The following is an 18,277-nucleotide window of genomic DNA, read 5'->3' on the forward strand; positions in this document are numbered from 1 at the left end:
ACTTAACAGGGTGTTATTGAAAGAATTTTGAAGATTTTAACAAAATCATCAAAAGTGAAAGATTTTAATGATTGCTAGAGAGTATTCTATAGTTTTGTTGATTAGTTTTCTAAAATCTTGTAAAATGTTCCAAACAATTTCTATATTTTTGTGATATTTTTCATGACTTTATTTTGTAAAGAAATTGTATAAAACCATGAACCAATAACAAAATAATTGAATTTAATAATTATGATTTTTTTTGTTTTAATTGAATAACACAAAAATTTTAATGCCTTTATAAAAGTCTGAATCCAATAACTCAAATTTGTTAAGATTTACTTTTTACAAATCACAAACTAATAACACTAGACTTTAATAGAGTTTAACAAAATTTTGATCTAATAACAATATCTTTTACATAACATTTAAAGTATATTTAATTCTCAAACCAATAACTCCCACTAAATAAGAGAGTGAACGGATCATGATATGTTTAAATGAACGAAGTTAAATAGATTTCAGATTTAAATTGTGTATAATTGGGTTTACTAATTAATATGAGATGGATCTTAAATACCAAATAGGATGGGTTTACCCATTTTAGCATCAAAGTGTAACATTTTTTTAATTTTATTTTTTATTGTGAACTGAACATGGAGATAGATTCAGGTTTGATATATAAAGGTTGTTAAATACAGGGATTAAAGTGTAAAAGCGTTAAGACTTAAAAGAGTGCAACGAAAAGTTACAGTTGGACGCGACCCGACGCGATGACGAACCCAAATCTGACCGTTGATTGAGAGCAGCTTCGTCGGTCGCCGCCGTCAGTGACAGAACCGACCAAGCATAATCCGCGCAAGTAAGCTATCTCAGTTCTGTATCAATTTTGAGTTTCTTACCGATTCGGATTAGAAAAGCGAGGATTTCATAAAAATACACTATTCAACAACAACAGTTTTATATGATCTTTGAACAGTGTGAATGGAAATGTCTGTGTGTTTGCTATATATATTCATCATGAATTGAATTGGATTGACTTGTTGAGTATCAGTACTTTTAAAAAATGAGGACTTTTGATATGCTTCTGGCTACTATAGATCAATAGATGGATGCTTAACTTCTATGTTATCGAATGAGTCATGATAACTATTGCAGTCCAAAGGATACTTAAAACTCTCATTCAGGTACATTTAAGACTGAGATTTTCAAATCTCCTTTCATTCAGGTACATTTAGTTTTATGATCTATTAGAACCTTTCTGAGATAGTTTTTGTGTTACTTAGGTTTTTCTGTCATTCGTATTAGACAGATTCCTCTAGGAGTCACAGAGGACATACGTATCGGGTCTGTTGATGTTGAAGAGACTGTGAAAAGGGGCACAACTCTTATCCAACCTGGTCTTTTGGCTGAAGCCGATAGAGGAGTGTTGTATGTTGATGAAAGAAATTTCTTAGATGATGGGATTAGTTGCTTCCCAATGTATTACTATTGATGGATGGTGTTAATATAGTTGAAAGTGAAGGTATCAGCTTTAGGCACCCATGGAAGCCACAGACCTATAACCCTGAAGAAAGTGCTGTTCGAGAGCACCGTCTACTGTCTAGACCGTGTTGCCATTAATTTTAGGTATTGCTGGAGTTTATAAAAAGAAGTTGAAAAATGTTTTCTGTTTCTTTTTGATAATTCACAGTTATTTCTCTTTTTACATCACGATGTTAACATTTGTAGTTCAGACCTTCCTATGAGCTTTGAAGATCGAGTCGCAATAATTGGAATTGCCACACAGTTTCCGGAACACCGTGACGAGGTTTTTAGAATGGTAAATGATTAGACAGAAACATCAAAGACGCAGGTGCCTTCAAATGAGTTAAGAGATGTTTCTTCTTTTATATATCAGAAATCTGTTCACTCTTCTACTTCTGAGACTTTTTACTCTCTTCTTTTCTATTTTCAAAGGTGAAGCTAGTTTCTGAACTGGTTCTGAAATGCTACTCAATGACGATGTGGATTAGCTTTCGGATTACTCTGAGAAGGGTACCTATGATCCTGAAGCGAAAGAAGGAGGAAATAACATTGGTGGCCTGGGAAATGCTGGCGATGAAGATGGCAGTTTGAGCTGCTCTTCTGATGGTGTAAAAGCTTTCTATAGGATTCCGTAGGCCGTGATTAGAACTCCAAAATGGAGCTCATGCATTTGGAAATAGGGTCCCCGCAGTTGAAACCAAACAACAATGAAGAAATTGTATCCAGGCCAAGACAGTGGAGAGCTGCGGACTACACTATGTGAGTACCTTTTTGATTTTAATCCCTTTATCTGTTTAGGGGAGAAAATATTGTGATTTGCTTTTAAAAAAAAGAAGAGGAAGAAATAATTGATCTACTTGAAGGACAGAGTAGAAGAAACTACTTTTGATATTTTGCATAGGGTAGTAGTTTACGCATAAAACTGCATGACAGTGTTGTTTCTTTATTAACAAAGTTGGTAGTAGTTTTCCAATGATATGAAGAACCATATGATTTGTCTTCCATTTACATTTCGCAAGACTGATAATGATAAGTTGTTTCATACGCACAAGACCACCTTCTCATTAGATAATGATTCCAGTTCAAACTTTTTGCAACACTGTTGGTCTAAGTGTCTAACTGTTATATCTTATGATTGTATTAGGAGGTATTAAGAAAGGACTGTCTCTACATGAGCAGATATGTAAAGTCAAAGACTTAGGTCTAAGTATCAGATACAAACTTGAAATTATGTTCAGAAGTAGTAAGAGAGACCCAGATGGAGAAGCACCAGAAGAGAAGATGAAGAAGTTCGATTTTCAGACTCCCAAGTGATGCTGTTGAGGTCTAACATCTGCTTCCTATTACGTAATCTCTTATTTAGTTTATAATAAAATATCTGATTAGTGGGTCTAAATTTTTTTAACGGCTGGCATTATGTAGCAGTAAGTACATCAGATGTTTGCAGAACCATGAGGGACATTGCTTCATAAAAGTTGGATTTTGAACTAAAGAAGGTATCCCTGAGAAACGCACTTGTTTCCAATTGTTATAGGTATCCAGCATCCAAAGTTAAAACGAGTTAGGCTATACCATCCTCATTCAGTATCAGTTCTTCATAAGCTCTATTGTCGGTAATCATTTCCTTAAGTTCCATTGTCAGGTCAGTTAAACGGTGCAACAACATCTGACATCGAGGAGTGGGAAGGTGGGTTCTAAGATATCTTAACAAGGTTTCTTCTCTCAACAACCTCACTATTATAAGGCATTCTCTGAAGGGAACGGAACATTCCGGGGCTAGAACAATCAACGAAAACATGACTAGATTAAGCAACTTCAAGATTCTGCAAATGAGACTGCTTCACACTCAAACTAAAAGGGCATGTATACTATTCAATATGATGTTACCTCGAAATCAGAGGTAAAGAACAAAGCAACAGTAGGTAACTGTCAATAATTCCAATGGAAGCATGAATATGTACTGCTCTCATCTTATGTCTGACCATTGCTGTTACTCCCGTTAGTAGGCGCAATCTTTCTGCAACTTCTAAAATGTCACATATTTGTCATTGTCTGAGGTTTGGCCCTTGACGAGATTGAACAACGATATGAGCTTAGAAGACAAAGAAACAGGAGGAGGAGAACTAGCTCCGAAGCAATACCGTAGAAGCTTTGCTCGGACCTGAAAGATCATGCCATCGAGACTTAAGAACATAAAAAATCCAGGAAACACTTAGGCAAGTCTTCTTGTTTTAGGTCCAAGAGGACTCACTAGTGTATGTTCATTCCCTAGCAGAACAATTTTGAGCTTCTTGGACAATCATATGTACTGATCATATTTGGAAGTAACAAGTCCAAGGACACATGTAACTTTGTTGTACTGTTCAACACCTATGTATATGTATAAATGTTTGTGTTTCTTCATTGTTATTGCTTTAAATTTTGGGTTTTAAAAATCAGATTCAGGGATAAGAATGCAAGAAACTAAAAATATAACAGACCCTTTTTACACAAGAAAAAAAATCTGACCATTTTAATTATAAAACTAGATTTTTGAAGTTTATATATATATTTCAACAGAATATTTCCACAAGAAAACCAAAAAAAAAGTTGTTTTAGCAGCGAGTCAGAGAGAGAGAAAGAGAGAGAGAGAGAGAGAGAGAGAGAAAGAGCGAAACTTGGGTTAGTGTTGGGAGTGAGGCTAAAGCTCAGAAGAAACGCCACAAGTAAAGCCCAACGAAGGTGAGGGTGTTGCTCTCTTCGTAGTCATCTGGTAAATTGCGAATTTGTTCATTGTGTTCTTCTTATTGTACGATACTTGTGTGAGTGTATGTGTATCTCTGCTGCTCATTGTATTGTTTGTTGTTCTCTTCTGGATTTGATGGCTATGATTTGTGAGGTATGTGAAACGTTTGTGGATTTAGTGGAATTGGATTTTTGGTGTTTAGGCTCCGATGGTTTGATTGTGTTCTAGGGTTTTCATAAGAACGAGAGTCTGTTTTGTTGTGTATTTCTCAGGATACGTATGACTGAAAGATTGAAATTTGTTTCAGAGATTGTTGAGATTGGGAATTGGATTTTAGCTTAGGAAGAGAAATTTTACTTGCTTGACAATGGTTTTTATGCAACCTGGATTTAAGATGCTGTAGATATGTCTAGCTTGAATCTAGGTTGAAGGGTACACGGGTTTCCAGATTTGAGTCTGTTTTTGTTGTGAATTTCTCAGGATATGTTTCAGAGATTGTTGAGATTGAAATTTGTTTCAGAGATTGTTGATATTGAGAATTGGATTTTAGCTTAGGAAGAGAAATTTTACTTGCTTCAAAATGGTTTTATGCAACCTGGATTATAGATATGTCTAGCTTGAATCTAGTTTGAAGGGTACGCGGGTTTCCAGATTTGAGTCACGTTAGATCTGAATCTTTGTGGTTTTCTAAACTTGGGTGCTGGATTTGGATTTAAATAGGATCCAAGAACATCCTGTACTACGAACTTAGTGAGGATTATTAGGTTTTTCTGAATGGAATTTGTCACTAGAAGGACCAACTTAGTGAGATTAGAGATGATGAGAAAAATATGCGTAGGCTTAGAATGTAGTACCCCAAAACTATTAAAATGAGAATTAGGAGAGCATCCCTTTTGGGTGCCTGATAAGTCACTGGAATGAGAACTTGCCGTTTCTTCGTTATGGTAATCATTGGATTTGGTTTTCTTCTCATATTGACTCTGTTCCATGTTTTGTTTACGACGTTTAGGAGATCAGAGGCATATGAACTCTACCATTCCAGAGGGACTACATGAAGAAGTTGACCAACAGATTCATTGGTAGTTAGATAAAGTAATGTGCTTTCAGCTACTTTTTGGGTTTATCACGAAAACATGTTGGTGGAAAGTTCGTTCAGCTCTTCTGTTGAAACTAGTCTACTGAACGTATCCGAGTATCAAGACCCATTTGCTGCATATGATTGGGCGTCGCTTGCTGAAACTTATCAGATGATCCACAAAGTTCCCGGACAGTCTCAAGTAAGCTTTCTTAAAGCTGTTCCAGTCACTGATGCAATGAATCTTGATGAATCAAAACATCCAAAACATCAAGTTAGTTGTCCAGAGACATCTGTTAGGCACAAGGTATCGGAAAAGGCCCTGACTTCTCTTGTGTATCGTCGAAGGAAGAGGAGCTTAAAACCTGGGGGATCTGCGGAACCTAACCTAGGGAAAAACAGGAAACAGGATGGTTCTCTTGATGACTCTATCCTTGTCTCTTTACATAACCCTGAAGAGAGCACAAAAAGGAAAGATCGCTTCAATAACTGTCTTGTCTATAGCCGGAAAAAAAGGAAAGGGAAATCCAGTTGTACTTCTACTGGAGAAACTACGATAAGGGGTGATGGGCGTGATGATGCTTTTGTCTCTGAGCATAGCTGTGGAGAAACCAGGAGAAGAGGCAATCGATCAGATAATTGTCTTGTGTATAGCAGAAAAAAAGGTAGAGTGAAATTTAATAGTTGTAGTTTTAGCTCACATGTCACTGGAGGAACCAAGATAAGCTGTGATCAAGCTGACTCTTCTGCGTGGAGCCAAAGGGGACAGATTGCTAAAGCTGATAGTGCGTTTACTGGACTTAACCCTGGAGAAATCAAGCAAAGTGGTCATCAACCTGTTTACAGCCAGAGCACGCAGTTAGTGAAATCTAATGGTATTTTGACTGAAAGTCATATTAGGAAAACCAAGAGAAATGGAGATACATCTGATGTCTTGCTTATGTATAGCCGGAGGAAGCGGAGAGAGAAATCTATTGGTGTCCGGGTTAATGGCTTTCTAGTTTATACCCGGAAAAAGTTCAAATTCAGAGGACCTTTTGCTAGACCTAACCCAAGCGAAACCAATAAAAATGGTAATCAACTTTCTATTGCCAGTTCTCTAGAACTTGTAGACGATAGCCAAGTTACCAAAGTGAGATGTGCTTCTGATGGAACAAATGTCAACTGTTCTTCATTGAAATCCAGTTCTGAACTTGATTCAAGTTCCAGTCAAACTGGGGAAGATGATTGCTATTCCTCTGATGCTGGGGTGTCTGAGACAGATACAGACAGTAGCAGCAGTCCTTTCAGGCAGTGTAAACATTGTGATGAGCCAGGAACTGTTGAAAAAATGCTAATTTGTGATGAATGTGAAGAAGCATATCATACACGCTGCTGTGGTGTTCGAAGGAAAGAAGTTGCAAAGATAGATGACTGGCTTTGTCCATCCTGTTTGAAAAATAAGCGATCAAAGACCAAGATTAAGGGAAGAATTTCACGGGAACGGAAATGGAGAGTTACAGTACCATTTGTAATAGGAATTCGAATAGGAAAAGAGTTTCAAGCAGATGTTCCAGACTGGTCAGGTCCAACAATGAGGTATGTACTTCGATAATCAACAGTCCTTTGAATTTTTAAGTCCTATTGTAGTAACAAAGATGTCTGTCTACTGGTAAATGAGTGTTGTTCTTTTCACCAAAATGAGGGGCTTTTATTTGACTGACATTCAAATACGTTTTGATCTCAATGCAGTGATACTTCTTTTGTTGGTGAACCCTTGGAGATTGATGAGTCAGAATACATGCATGTAAGCTCTCAGTACAGCAAATAAGCATACCATTAAGTTGTCATAGAGTTGGCTGGATTTCAGATAGCTGCCATTCTTCTTTCTTTGCAGGATCTCAAGAAGGCCAAGAATAGTAAGAAACAATGTTCTGCAGTAAATTGGCTTCAGTGCAGGGAGGAAAATAGTAATGGAAATATTTGCGGAAAGTGGCGTAGGTAGGTAAAACAATTTTGTATGTTCCAGTTTTTGGCTTATGCTCTCGTCTTGAATGGACCTTGCTATTTATTGCCTTCTCATCGGGGATTCTCATCAATACCTTCTTCCTTGTCTCATATCTATAATTCAACCACTGGTGTAAAATGAATTACTTAATATGCTTAATTTGACTGGATATACGCAGGGCCCCTCGTTCAGAGGTACAAACCAAAGACTGGGAATGCTTCTGCTGCGTCTTCTGGGATCCATCACGTGCTGACTGTGCCGTCTCTCAGGTCAGAAACTCTCTTTACAACTATTTTCTTTTCCTCAAAGAAAAATCCTTCTGAGTTTGACAGTTAGCAGCCATAAGAGTCTAGTACTTGTTAAAAGCAGTGAGAAATTCTCGAACAGTCTTGCTTCATCTTTCTCGACTTGTCATTTGGATTCTTGAACAGATTTCTACATACTCTAAAACATCATCGAAGTTTACACTGCATCTTTTGTTTCATTTCTTCAGGAACTGGAGACGAGTGAGGTCCTTAAACAACTCAAGTACATCAAGATGGTTTGTTATCTTTCTCATTGCTTATTTGATCTAATAATCCTTGTTATAGTCTTATGTTCTCATCAAGGATCTAATACTGAATGGTCACTTCCCTCTGCAGCTTAGACCTCGTTCAGATGCCAAAAAGCGAAAGATAGGATCGAAGGGTCGAAATAAATCACGTAACAAAGGAAAATCTTGATGGACGCAATCAAATGGATATGCTTTTGGATTAGACACCGTAGAAACTAGAAAGGTAAAATCAGAATTTTTTTGTGAAGCGCCACTGAGTTTTGTACCACTGGCAAAATTTGAGGATGTCAAGTTTCTTATAAAAGATTAATTAGGTTCAGATCTTTTTTGTTAGCTCCCAACACAGGGGTAGTGAATAGAACGCTTGTATTTTGGAAACAGGTTCTTGTTTAATCTGGAACTAATCTTGAATGCAACAAAATTGGCTTGTGAGTCGAAGCATTCTGCTGAGATTAAGGAAAATGAGTATTACATTCAAACCGTGGATCTTAGAAGATAGTAAAAGAAAGGAAAATTACACACTGTGAGTTACAGAAAATCTGTAGCAGCCAATATCACAAAATGGGAGAAACAATAGTGGCAAAATCACCATCCGTATTTAGCTTGTGTCTCGGCTTTTGTGAGCAATCCTCTAGAACGTCTCTCAGTCAACTCAGTCTCTTTGTGCTTCATGTCCATGAACAATGCAGTGATTTGATGCTTCCTCTTGTGAAGCTTTGACACTTTCCCTTTAGATGAAGATGTCGCTGGCTGCAAGACAAATGTCAACAAAGACAACATTTAGAAGGACATACGAAGAATTTAAGTCTTCTCTGTGAGAGACATACAATAAATTTGCTAGTAGCTCAATTACTAATAACCACAGACAATGGCAGCCCCAAACAAGAGTCAATCTGCAAATCATATTCTATTTTCTCCTGGGGGTCAAATATTGAGGATTTCATAAAATTATTTGATTACCTAATATGCTCTCTCTAATGGGATTCTCCTAGAAGCAAAGGGTTTAAATTCACACAACAAGAGTTATAAGAGACCCTAGAGACAACTTACAAGCTGTTCCATAGAAATTTTGAAGCAAGACAGAACAAATTTAACAATGGCAGCCACAAGCAGAAGCTAAAATTAACAAATCCTACTCTTTACTTTTACCTATTCAATTTCAGGCTTATCTATCACTCAATATGCTCCTATGAGAAAAGGCTTCAGATTTAAAGAACCAGAGGAAACTACAGACCCTAGAGACAACTACTAAGTTCTTGCAGCCAAAAACAAATCCAAAGCAAGAGTAAGAAAGGTAAACAAACCTGATACGCGGGTCCAAAAGCGATTCCAGTAGATTTAACCTGATCAACTCTTGGCCTATTCTTCATAAGCTCATCTTGCTTAACCTCAACCATCTCTGGCATCTGATTCCTCCCTCTCCTTCCTCTCCTAGCACCACTATCCATAGCTACAACCGCCTCGGGCAATCCCGTTGTCGCCTCATACCCACCACCGTTCCAAGTATTACCTCCATAGCTACTACCATCATATCCCACACTAGCACTAGGATTCGTTTCGTACCCACCATAACCACCACCAGCATAATAGTTATCTACTCCAGCGATTTGTTCCGCTTCGCTATCACTATGGCTTACCGATTCATAACTCTGGTTTTGATCAATGCTACCTGATTCCGCCGTTTGAGCGATTGCAATTGCAGGTGTTTCCGTTTCGAGATTCGATCTTCGACCTGATCCTGATCCCAATGAAGGAAGAGCGCCGAGTGTTTGCGAGCTCTTAGGTGCAGGCATGGCGGATAAGAACGATCTCACTGATGAATCGTGAGATAAGGATGCAGATTCCATCTGCTTACGCTTCTTCCTCGCTTTCTCTTCTTCTTCTTCATCGTCTTCGTCATCGAGATTGCTCGGTCTAGGGTTTACCGGAAGCCTGATCTGAACGACGCGTTTCGTGATTGACGACGGAGCCGGATATTGTTGCCGTAAAATTGAGGATTTAGGAGGTGGGAGAGAGGAGAGGAACGGAGATGATTTTACTCGAGATGAAGATGAACCGAAATCACCATCTTCGGAAGATCTGACTTCTTTAGGTTGAGGAATAACTGAAAATAGAGAAGAAGAAGAAGAAGGAGGAGGTACTGAAGAATTCGAGGTGAAATCTCCTCTACGGGGTTGAGGTTCTTCGTCTTCGTCCGACGAAGCGTAACTCGCGACCAGAGAGTCCATTGTGGAAGGAAAGATAGAGAGAGAGAAAGAGTTTGCCGTCGCCGAGATATATATATGTCGGGGGTATTTCTCCTGTCTAGATGGGTTTTTGAGGAAAGCTTTAAGGCCCTTTTATAAAAGCCCATTTGTGTGAAGTCACAGTAAATATGTTAAACGCTACTTACATATATATATATATATATAAACCATACGGATTATAATATGATTGACGAGTAGACTAGTTTCCAAATTGTATTAGCTCACACAATGATTACATGATTTTTGTTTTTGTTTACACGATTTTTGCTTATGTTTTTTCAGATGCTGACAAATAATTAATGAAAAATGTTAAGAAATCCAATATTGTGTAATACATATGGGTCCAAAAGTTCCGTAAGTTGTAATGATAATAACTGTGTGTGAGCACATTGTTATTGTACATTGAAATCCAATATTGTCTGTAAGTTGGAGAAAAGAATGTGACAAAATTTTATAGATGATAAATTCTAGTGTTATTTAAATTGATCATGTAAGAATAAAAGAAAAGAATTAAGACTCACAAATTGGGACAAACAGATCACCTAGCTGCATCTATTTCCACCGAACCAAGATTTATGTTTATCTTCTTCTAGACCACTCACCTTCTTTCTCAACTCATCCACACTCTTTCTCAAATCAGAATGGTCATCTTCCAACCTTTTCATCTTAGAGTTCTATTTGGCAAAGAATGATGCAACATGCAAAGCCAGTAGTTCAAATCTTACCTAGACTAATTGTTGAGACACTAGTTCAAAAACTTTTTTTTTAATATACTATTTTAATACTAATTTTGTTAATGTATTATTTTGTTAATTCTAGCCATTTAGTATATAACCCGCGAGATATCATACAACAATTTTTGTTTAATACAATCTTAATTAAATCAGTTTATTTTGATCTATTTTTTATTGATATTATTAAAATAGTAAAAAATGATTTCACTCATTGTCAAATCTGATTTCAATTTCATTGATTTTTATGTTCAACCTAATTGATCAATCCACATTAAACGAAAATCATTCTATCGACAATTTGTTTCTTGTACAGCCTATGTCCATTATCATTAGCATATGAGACATTTAGAAATTAGAACCTTGAATGGCTGTGGATTTTAAAGCTGCTTTTGGTTTTAGATTTTTCAAAGATGCACTTTAAAGCTAATCAAGATTATACAAAAATTAGTTTTCCTAAAATTTAAGGAATTCAGATTTTGTTGGTTTTTGAGAATTTTCAAAGAAAAAACCAAAATCTTTATTTTACTAGCTTTTCATTTTTAATCTCGACTTGATTTTTTTTTTAATTATTAACACAAAATTTAAAATCTATAAGCCGAAATCTAGAATAAAAAAACCAAAAACTAGAATTCAAAACCCACTTAAAAACTTGTAAACATTATTGTTCTTAAGAAATTTGTTTTAAACTTAAACCTTATAATTATTTATTTTAATTAATTTTAGTTAAATTCAGAAAATTATGTCAGCCACCGAAGTGATGAGCATAATGATTTCAACATCTTTTTCTTTTTTTTTAAGAGAAGAGATCTCATCATTTTTGGCATCCACCGAGGCTTCTAATTTGGCTTTGAGTAGATCTGCATAGGCGGAGAGTGATTTCCGTTCTCCTATGAGGATGAAGATTTTGAAGTGCATGACCGCTAGATAGGAGGTAAGTCCAACAACACCAGTGGAGACAATTTTTGCCGTTGATAATGCAGCCAGCTTTGGATAAAAAGCTATCTTGGCAGAATATCCACAACACCTATTCCCAAGTAGCTTTTCCATGAATTTAGTCTAAAATCTAAAATTCTCATGTAAAAGTATTAACACAAAATCTAAAATCCATAAACCGAAATCTAGAATCTAAAAACCAAAAACTGGAATTCAAAACCCACTTAAAAACTTGTAAACATTCAAGACCTAGATTGTCTATTGTTCATTTGAAAATTTGTTTTCCCAAAATCATGAATGGTTACAAAATAGATAAATCAAAAAAACTGAATCCAAAAACTACTCTCAAAACCAAGGCCTTATTTGTAATTGGTTTCCACCGGTTCGATTCCTGGAAGAAAGAAAACCGGAATCACAAATCGCCACATCACACACTTCTGTTGTGAATGATGGGGTTTAGATTAGAAAACCGGTTTTGGTTATTTGATTAGAAAACCGGTTTGATTTCTGGAAGAGAAAAACCCGGAATTTTATATCATACTCGCTCTCGTTTCGTTTCGTCTCTCCCAACCTCTCTGACTCGCCTACGCCCATTCCTCCTCGTCGCCGTTATAAATTTGTCCGAATCAAAATTAAGACAAGCCCTATTGTAAGTTTTCGCAGTTAGTTTCTTTCTATTCGAACTTTGCACACCTCTTTAGTATTTTTGTCCCCCACAAAATTAACACTTTTTGCTTTTGTTTCTTGTTCAGATTTTACTTGCGACCAATATCCCTGTTTATGTGGGTTTCAAGCTCAATACTTAACCTGAACTCTCATTGGTTTACGAGAGCTAAGCCCTTTCGATATTTCTGGTCTAGGAGCTTTTCTCTTACCTCATTGGCTGATAATAACCCGCCAAGGTTTCAGAGTGATTCAGGTATCTCCGATGCAAGAATTAGTTCAAGTAAGCATTTTTATTTTGATACGATTCTGAGGAACGTTGATGTCCCTAGTGACGACTGTGTTGAAACTATTAGAAATGTGCTTATGAAACACAGTTGGATACAGAAACATGAGACTGGGTTTAGTACTGAGCTTGATCAGTATAGTGTCGTTAGAATTTTGGATGATCTGTTTGAGGAGACTTTGGATGCGTCTATTGCTTTATACTTCTTTAGGTGGTCAGAGTTGTGGATTGGCGTTGAGCACTCGAGCAGGTCTATCAGCCGAATGGTTCATATTTTGGTATCTGGAAATATGAATTACAGAGCTGTGGATATGCTTCTGTGTCTGGTGAAGAAATGTAGTGGAGAAGAGAGGTCCTTGTGTTTACTTATGAATGATCTATTTGAAACTCGTATTGATCGTCGGGTTCTGGAGACTGTGTTTTGCATACTGATTGATTGTTGCGTTAGAGAGAGACAAATAGACATGGCCCTGAAACTAACTTACAAAATGGACCAGTTTGGTATCTTTACTTCACGAGGGGTTTGTATTTCGTTGCTTGAGGGAATTCTACGAGTTCATGGCTTGGAGTTAGCTAGGGAATTTGTTGAGCACATGCTTAGTCGAGGGAGGCGTCTAAATGCTGCTGTGATTAGCCTATTCATAAGCAGATATTGCTCTGATGGCTATTTTGATAAAGGTTGGGAATTACTTATGGGGATGAAACACTATGGCATCAGACCCGATATTGTGGCATTTACAGTTTTCGTTAATAACTTATGTAAGGCAGGGTTTCTAAAAGAAGCAACTGCAGTATTGTTTAAACTCAAACACTTTGGTATCTCTCAGGATTCTGTATCCGTCAGTTCTGTTATTGATGGGTTCTGTAAGGTAGGAAAACCAGAGGAAGCCATCAAGCTCATTCACTATTTTCGTCTTAGACCAAACATTTTTGTGTACAGTAGCTTTCTGTCAAATATATGTACCAAGGGAGACATGCTAAGAGCATCTACCATATTTCAGGAGATTTTCGAGTTGGGACTTCTTCCTGATTGTGTTTGTTATACAAATATGATTGATGGGTATTGTAATCTAGGCAGAACAGATAAAGCTTTTCAATATTTTGGGGCGCTGTTGAAAAGTGGGATCCGGCCATCCTTAAAAACATATACACTACTTATTGGTGCTTGCAGCAAATTTGGAAGCATAGTTGATGCAGAGTCTGTGTTTCGGAATGTGAAACTTGAGGGTTTGAAACCGGATGTTGTAACGTATAACAGTCTGATGTATGGTTATGGGAAGACATATCAGCTGAATAAAGTTTTTGAGCTTATTGATGGAATGAGATCTGCTGGTATTTCTCCAGATGTTGCAACCTACAATATTGTGATACATAGCATGGTAATTAGAGGATATGTAGATGAAGCAAATGAAATTATCAGTGAGCTTATCCGACGGGGCTTCGTTCCTAGTGCATTTGCATTCACTGATGTGATTGATGGGTTCTCGAAGAGGGGGGATTTTCAGGAAGCGTTTCTTTTGTGGTTCTACATGGCTGATCTTAGAGTGCAACCTGATGTTGTAACATGCAGTGCATTACTTCATGGCTATTGCAGAGCGCAGAGAATGGAAAAAGCTATTGTTTTGTTTAATAAGTTGCTTGATGCGGGGCTAAAGCCAGATGTGATTTTGTATAATACGCTCATCCATGGATATTGCAGTGTAGGAGATATTGAGAAAGCATGTGAGTTGATTGGTTTGATGGTTCAAAGGGGAATGCTTCCAAATGAGAGTACCCATCATGCACTAGTTGTGGGGCTTGAGGGAAAGAGATTTGTGAACTCAGAAAAGCATGCATCCATGCTACTTGAAGAAATTGTTGTTGCAAATGGTGTCTGATATCTGGAGGATGATAAGAGATCACATTCTGCAGCTTCATATCTAACTCTTCCACTTCGTTTCCCGCCTATTAAAATGCAAACACAATTTGATACATTGGCAGCTCATCGAGAGCAGCTGGAGAAAATAGAATCAGTGAGGTTGTTGAAGCAGAAAAGGAGGAAGCTAGAGTTGATGATAGCAATAGATACGAAAAGGGAAAGCAGCTTACTAGAATGGAATCAAAACCAAATCGCAGATATCCCGTAAGCTTTTCTTTTAGGCTTTTCTGTTATATCTGTGATTTCATCATTTGCAGTATATTTTTCCTTGAGAATACCCCTCCTGATTGTAGTCAGATTTGATAATTTCTTTTGAAACTAGTTGCAAACTCAGTAATGAATATGTAAAACTCTTTTTTAAAGATTTTCATTTTTTGACTTCCAAAAGTGATGATAAGGACTTCATAGTAAGTTATTAACTGTGACAATCTTAGAGAAGCTAATAGTAAGTTGATAATTTATGAAAGAAATATTCATTATTAGCTTCTCTAAGATTAACATTGGCAGCTGCAATCTTTTACAAAGTGGTGAAACTTATCTCTTGCGGATGTGTTATACCACAAAATGTTACTCTTATAAGAACATTGTCAAAAAAAATGCAAAACAGGTTTAGAGAAATTGTATGCATATGTCTCAGTGAAGCTTATCTCTGGTGGATGTGTGTTTCAGGTCTTTAGCTGTTGGGAATGAGCCATTCCTCAAATCATACAACGGATCATTTATAAACCTCACATTCCCTGCACTTCAAAACATCCGATAGCCCCTTTAGACACGTTGGTGGAATGATTGTTTTCATTTGCTGCATTCCATATTACTGGGCGTCGCTTGCTGAAACTTATCAGATGATCCACAAAGTTCTCCCGAACAGTTTCTCAAGTAAGCTTTCTTGAAGCTGTTCCACTCACTGATACTTGAACCTTGATAAATCAAAACATCAAGTAAGTCGTTGTTCAGAGAAATTTGTTATGCACAAGGTATCGGGTAAGGCACAGACTTCCCTTGTGTAACGATGTGTGTCTTCTTATAAAACATAGATTATACCTTTTTCTATACATAAATAAGATTTGTGAAGTAAATGCTGGAGCTACAAGCCCTCCAATATCTAAAGAGCCCTTTGATATTAAAAAACTCACTACGCCTAAAAGGAAGAGACATCAGATTTAAATTTAATCCAAATCTTTGCCTAACTAAAAATTTTTCTTTTAGCTAGAGATAACAACTAAAAAAGGAAAGCCTGGATTCTATATAGTGTGTGTAAGGGTTTTAAAATCACCTGAAATGTTAGAATTATATAGCACGGCTTAAAAGATATTGGTACGTGTTATCATCGATCCGTTGAGAGTGTATGGAACTACCAGTTCTCAAACAGAGAGAATTGCCCAAAACTTATAGACATGGGCGCTTCGACTACTCTAAATCTCTGGCCATTGGACTCAAGGGAGATATGCGCTACGACTCTAGCCTCCTACAATGGCTAGGCACTCGATTTGATACTTAATTTTATCCATATTAAACTTCAAACTCTCAATAGTATGATGCAATAGTTGTAAAACAGTATTTTTACTTTTGAATATAATTTAACATTATTTAAAAAAAAAAAAAAATTATACTATTTGTTTTGGAAAATAATACATTCTAATCGACAATTCCACTCAAGTAGTAGTACGTAGTCCACATTTTCTACATATTAGCACTTGAGAAAGGAAACAAATCGACATTTACCAATGATCCATTCACTAATTTGAAGGGCTTAGAATATTCTACCAACATTTGCATTCAAACAAATTATGTTGGCTTTCCTAATATAGCTCAAGGATATCAATATATATATATATATATATATATGAATCCAAATCATTTTCCTGTTGGGAAATCTCAGTAGCATCTTCTGGTTTTGTTAGTGTTGATCGGATATTTAGATGCTAATGTTTTAAGAAGTGACGGCTACTAGAGTCTAGAATCATTAAGTAGATGTCTAATTTGAAATCTAGTAGGAGATAGCAAATCAAAGAGGAGTTAGGTGAAGGAGCTACGAAACATTAGAGTAAGGTATTATATTATCAAATGTGATAGTGAGCTTTCTAGCGAATGGTTTACTTTAGAATCATATATTTATACCAAGATATACTATATGTATTGAATGGTTATCCCATAGTAAAGATTTTAGATCTAGACGCAAGTAAGTAATAATCGTAGAAAAGATAATTTTTCGCAAATTGATCATTAAGTACATAGAATCTTTACGGCTAAAACTTAATTAATCATTAAGTACATAGAGTTTATAAACTTAAAACTTTATTAATCATCATCGCCGGTGATCTCCACGACTCTCACGTTACGATTCTCCTCAATCTCCGGCAGCTGTGATGGCGAAGAAGAACCATCTTTCGTGACGAACACGATGAGATACCCATCTTCCATCCACGCCGTGACCTGATCCGTCAAGGCGTTGTTAGGAAGCTTGAATCTACTCATGAACTTGTCGTCTTGACTCACTCCAGGAAGCTAAAACGTGAGCTGTTGGAGTCTCCGTCCAGTTGAGCTGCGTCTCAACGGTAGATGAAGATCGAGAAAGTGATGAAGGAAAGTGGTGAGAAAGAAAGAGAGAAGGTGATGGGGAAATCAAGAAAGGTGTTCATGAGTTCCCAAAGTCGCCGGAGGATAATCTCCGACGACGATCGTTGATCGGAATTATTGACATCTTCTTGTTGTCTACTCTAGAATGTAACAGAAGCTGAGCTATAATCATAATATTTTTACTCAAGAGAAATATAGAGTTTTCTTGAGATGGTGATAGTTGTGATGAAGAATAGTAACTAGGCCTAGAGTTGAACTATAAAGCCCAATAATGGTGTTTGTGTATAAATCAAATGTTGATTGAAATATTTTACGGTTCATTTGTGTCATCTAGGTAAAGATGCATGTGAGGAACTTTCTTTGCATTAATGATCTGGTGGCAAAATATTTGTACACATTATTATTCTTTTTTTTTCGCAATTGTGTTAAGCTAATAGCAAGGCTTAACCCCGACTTAAACCTGGTGAAGCTAGGTTTTTAAGCATCGAAATGTACATTATAAACTGTCGTGACATTTGAAGTGTAGTGGTTCATGCATAGAAATTTTTTTGGGACATCACTTTTGGTGAAAACGTTTGTTGTGTACTGGTTAAGGCACTGAGGCACATGAAAAGTTGCTTCTATTGCCTTTTAAGTTCGAACTTCTTTATGATATTAAACCATTTTTTATTTTATTTTTATTTTTATTAATGGATTTGATGCATTTTTATTTAATTATTATTTTATTAACAGAATTTTTGTTTTTTGTTTTTGTTTTACGCAACCAAACATTACGTTTATGGGTGGACCGATCCTGACTAATAGTGTAAAATGTCGAACGGATGTTTATTACAGTTTCGCCACTCGAATGATACACAAGTATATTGCTACATTCTACATATGGAGAAAATCAAACATTTTCAAATCAAAAACTAAAAAAGACACAATATACATTTGATAGGTCGTTCATCGAGTTTTGATCAAAAGAATAAAAATGAGAACATACTTAAAAGATAGTTTCTCTTTATAAAAAGTTTCACAAACGTAAAAAAATAAAAACTTAAATAGACAAAAAAAAAAACATTAAATAAGAAG

At 36.5% G+C, this 18,277-nt stretch overlaps 3 protein-coding genes, 2 long non-coding RNA genes and 1 pseudogene across 8 annotated transcripts; 4 read left to right on the plus strand and 2 right to left on the minus strand.

The window, feature by feature from the left end:
* Window positions 1-705: 705 nt before the first annotated feature.
* Window positions 706-1,846, plus strand: LOC104767134 (uncharacterized). Of its 2 annotated transcripts, none has more exons than XR_002036691.2 (4): window positions 706-841; window positions 1,080-1,166; window positions 1,266-1,608; window positions 1,711-1,846. It is a non-coding gene; the product is annotated as an uncharacterized LOC104767134 (long non-coding RNA). The 2 variants fall into 2 exon arrangements; XR_002036696.2 differs by lacking the exon at window positions 1,080-1,166 and adding an exon at window positions 1,167-1,207 and having other exon boundaries at window positions 1,292-1,608.
* A 249-nt stretch (window positions 1,847-2,095) lies between these two features.
* LOC147921006 (uncharacterized) lies at window positions 2,096-3,489 on the plus strand. Its single transcript, XR_015591075.1, has 5 exons — window positions 2,096-2,265; window positions 2,651-2,830; window positions 2,932-3,002; window positions 3,149-3,193; window positions 3,264-3,489. It is a non-coding gene; the product is annotated as an uncharacterized LOC147921006 (long non-coding RNA).
* Window positions 3,490-4,053: 564 nt separating this feature from the next.
* On the plus strand, window positions 4,054-8,267 carry LOC104767137 (uncharacterized). Of its 2 annotated transcripts, none has more exons than XM_010491172.3 (7): window positions 4,054-4,227; window positions 5,241-6,884; window positions 7,038-7,092; window positions 7,183-7,286; window positions 7,472-7,562; window positions 7,787-7,834; window positions 7,935-8,267. In XM_010491172.3, exons 2-7 carry the CDS (start codon window positions 5,365-5,367, stop codon window positions 8,013-8,015), a joined length of 1,899 nt encoding a protein of 632 aa, XP_010489474.1. In that variant the 5' UTR covers window positions 4,054-4,227; window positions 5,241-5,364; the 3' UTR covers window positions 8,016-8,267. The 2 variants fall into 2 exon arrangements, with proteins under 2 accessions (XP_010489474.1, XP_010489473.1); XM_010491171.3 differs by having other exon boundaries at window positions 4,057-4,258.
* An 8-nt stretch (window positions 8,268-8,275) lies between these two features.
* LOC104767135 (uncharacterized) lies at window positions 8,276-10,152 on the minus strand. Its single transcript, XM_010491170.3, has 2 exons — window positions 9,151-10,152; window positions 8,276-8,596 (listed from the first exon to the last, which is right to left on the minus strand). The coding sequence occupies exons 1-2, from the start codon at window positions 10,072-10,074 to the stop codon at window positions 8,432-8,434; spliced, it is 1,089 nt and encodes a 362-aa protein (XP_010489472.1). The 5' UTR covers window positions 10,075-10,152; the 3' UTR covers window positions 8,276-8,431.
* Window positions 10,153-12,297: 2,145 nt separating this feature from the next.
* Window positions 12,298-15,702, plus strand: LOC104767139 (pentatricopeptide repeat-containing protein At2g19280-like). 2 transcript variants are annotated; one of them, XR_015591530.1, is made up of 3 exons: window positions 12,298-12,408; window positions 12,512-14,830; window positions 15,296-15,702. XR_015591530.1 is itself a non-coding variant. In XM_087502906.1 (2 exons), the coding sequence occupies exon 2, from the start codon at window positions 12,540-12,542 to the stop codon at window positions 14,583-14,585; it is 2,046 nt and encodes a 681-aa protein (XP_087359032.1). In that variant the 5' UTR covers window positions 12,298-12,408; window positions 12,512-12,539; the 3' UTR covers window positions 14,586-15,013. The 2 variants fall into 2 exon arrangements, 1 of the variants encoding a protein (XP_087359032.1); XM_087502906.1 differs by lacking the exon at window positions 15,296-15,702 and having other exon boundaries at window positions 12,512-15,013.
* A 1,056-nt stretch (window positions 15,703-16,758) lies between these two features.
* On the minus strand, window positions 16,759-17,351 carry LOC147921007 (18.5 kDa class IV heat shock protein pseudogene; annotated as a pseudogene).
* Between the last annotated feature and the right edge of the window lie 926 nt (window positions 17,352-18,277).

Source organism: Camelina sativa, chromosome 19 (assembly GCF_030686135.1).
Source record: "Camelina sativa cultivar CO46 ecotype springtype chromosome 19, ASM3068613v1".
NCBI lineage: Eukaryota > Viridiplantae > Streptophyta > Magnoliopsida > Brassicales > Brassicaceae > Camelina > Camelina sativa.

What these genes read in the sequence shown, in the direction of transcription:
- LOC104767137 (XM_010491172.3), top strand. Translation starts at nt 5,365, where the DNA reads ATGTTGGTGGAAAGTTCGTTCAGCTCTTCTGTTGAAACTAGTCTACTG. An exon ending in TGGTCAGGTCCAACAATGAG is followed by an intron (nt 6,885 to 7,037) that starts GTATGTACTTCG and finishes ATCTCAATGCAG; the next exon opens with TGATACTTCTTTTGTTGGTG. An exon ending in CTGACTGTGCCGTCTCTCAG is followed by an intron (nt 7,563 to 7,786) that starts GTCAGAAACTCT and finishes TCATTTCTTCAG; the next exon opens with GAACTGGAGACGAGTGAGGT.
- LOC104767135 (XM_010491170.3), bottom strand. Translation starts at nt 10,074, where the DNA reads ATGGACTCTCTGGTCGCGAGTTACGCTTCGTCGGACGAAGACGAAGAA. An exon ending in CTTTTGGACCCGCGTATCAG is followed by an intron (nt 8,597 to 9,150) that starts GTTTGTTTACCT and finishes TTTGTCTTGCAG; the next exon opens with CCAGCGACATCTTCATCTAA.
- LOC104767139 (XM_087502906.1), top strand. Translation starts at nt 12,540, where the DNA reads ATGTGGGTTTCAAGCTCAATACTTAACCTGAACTCTCATTGGTTTACG.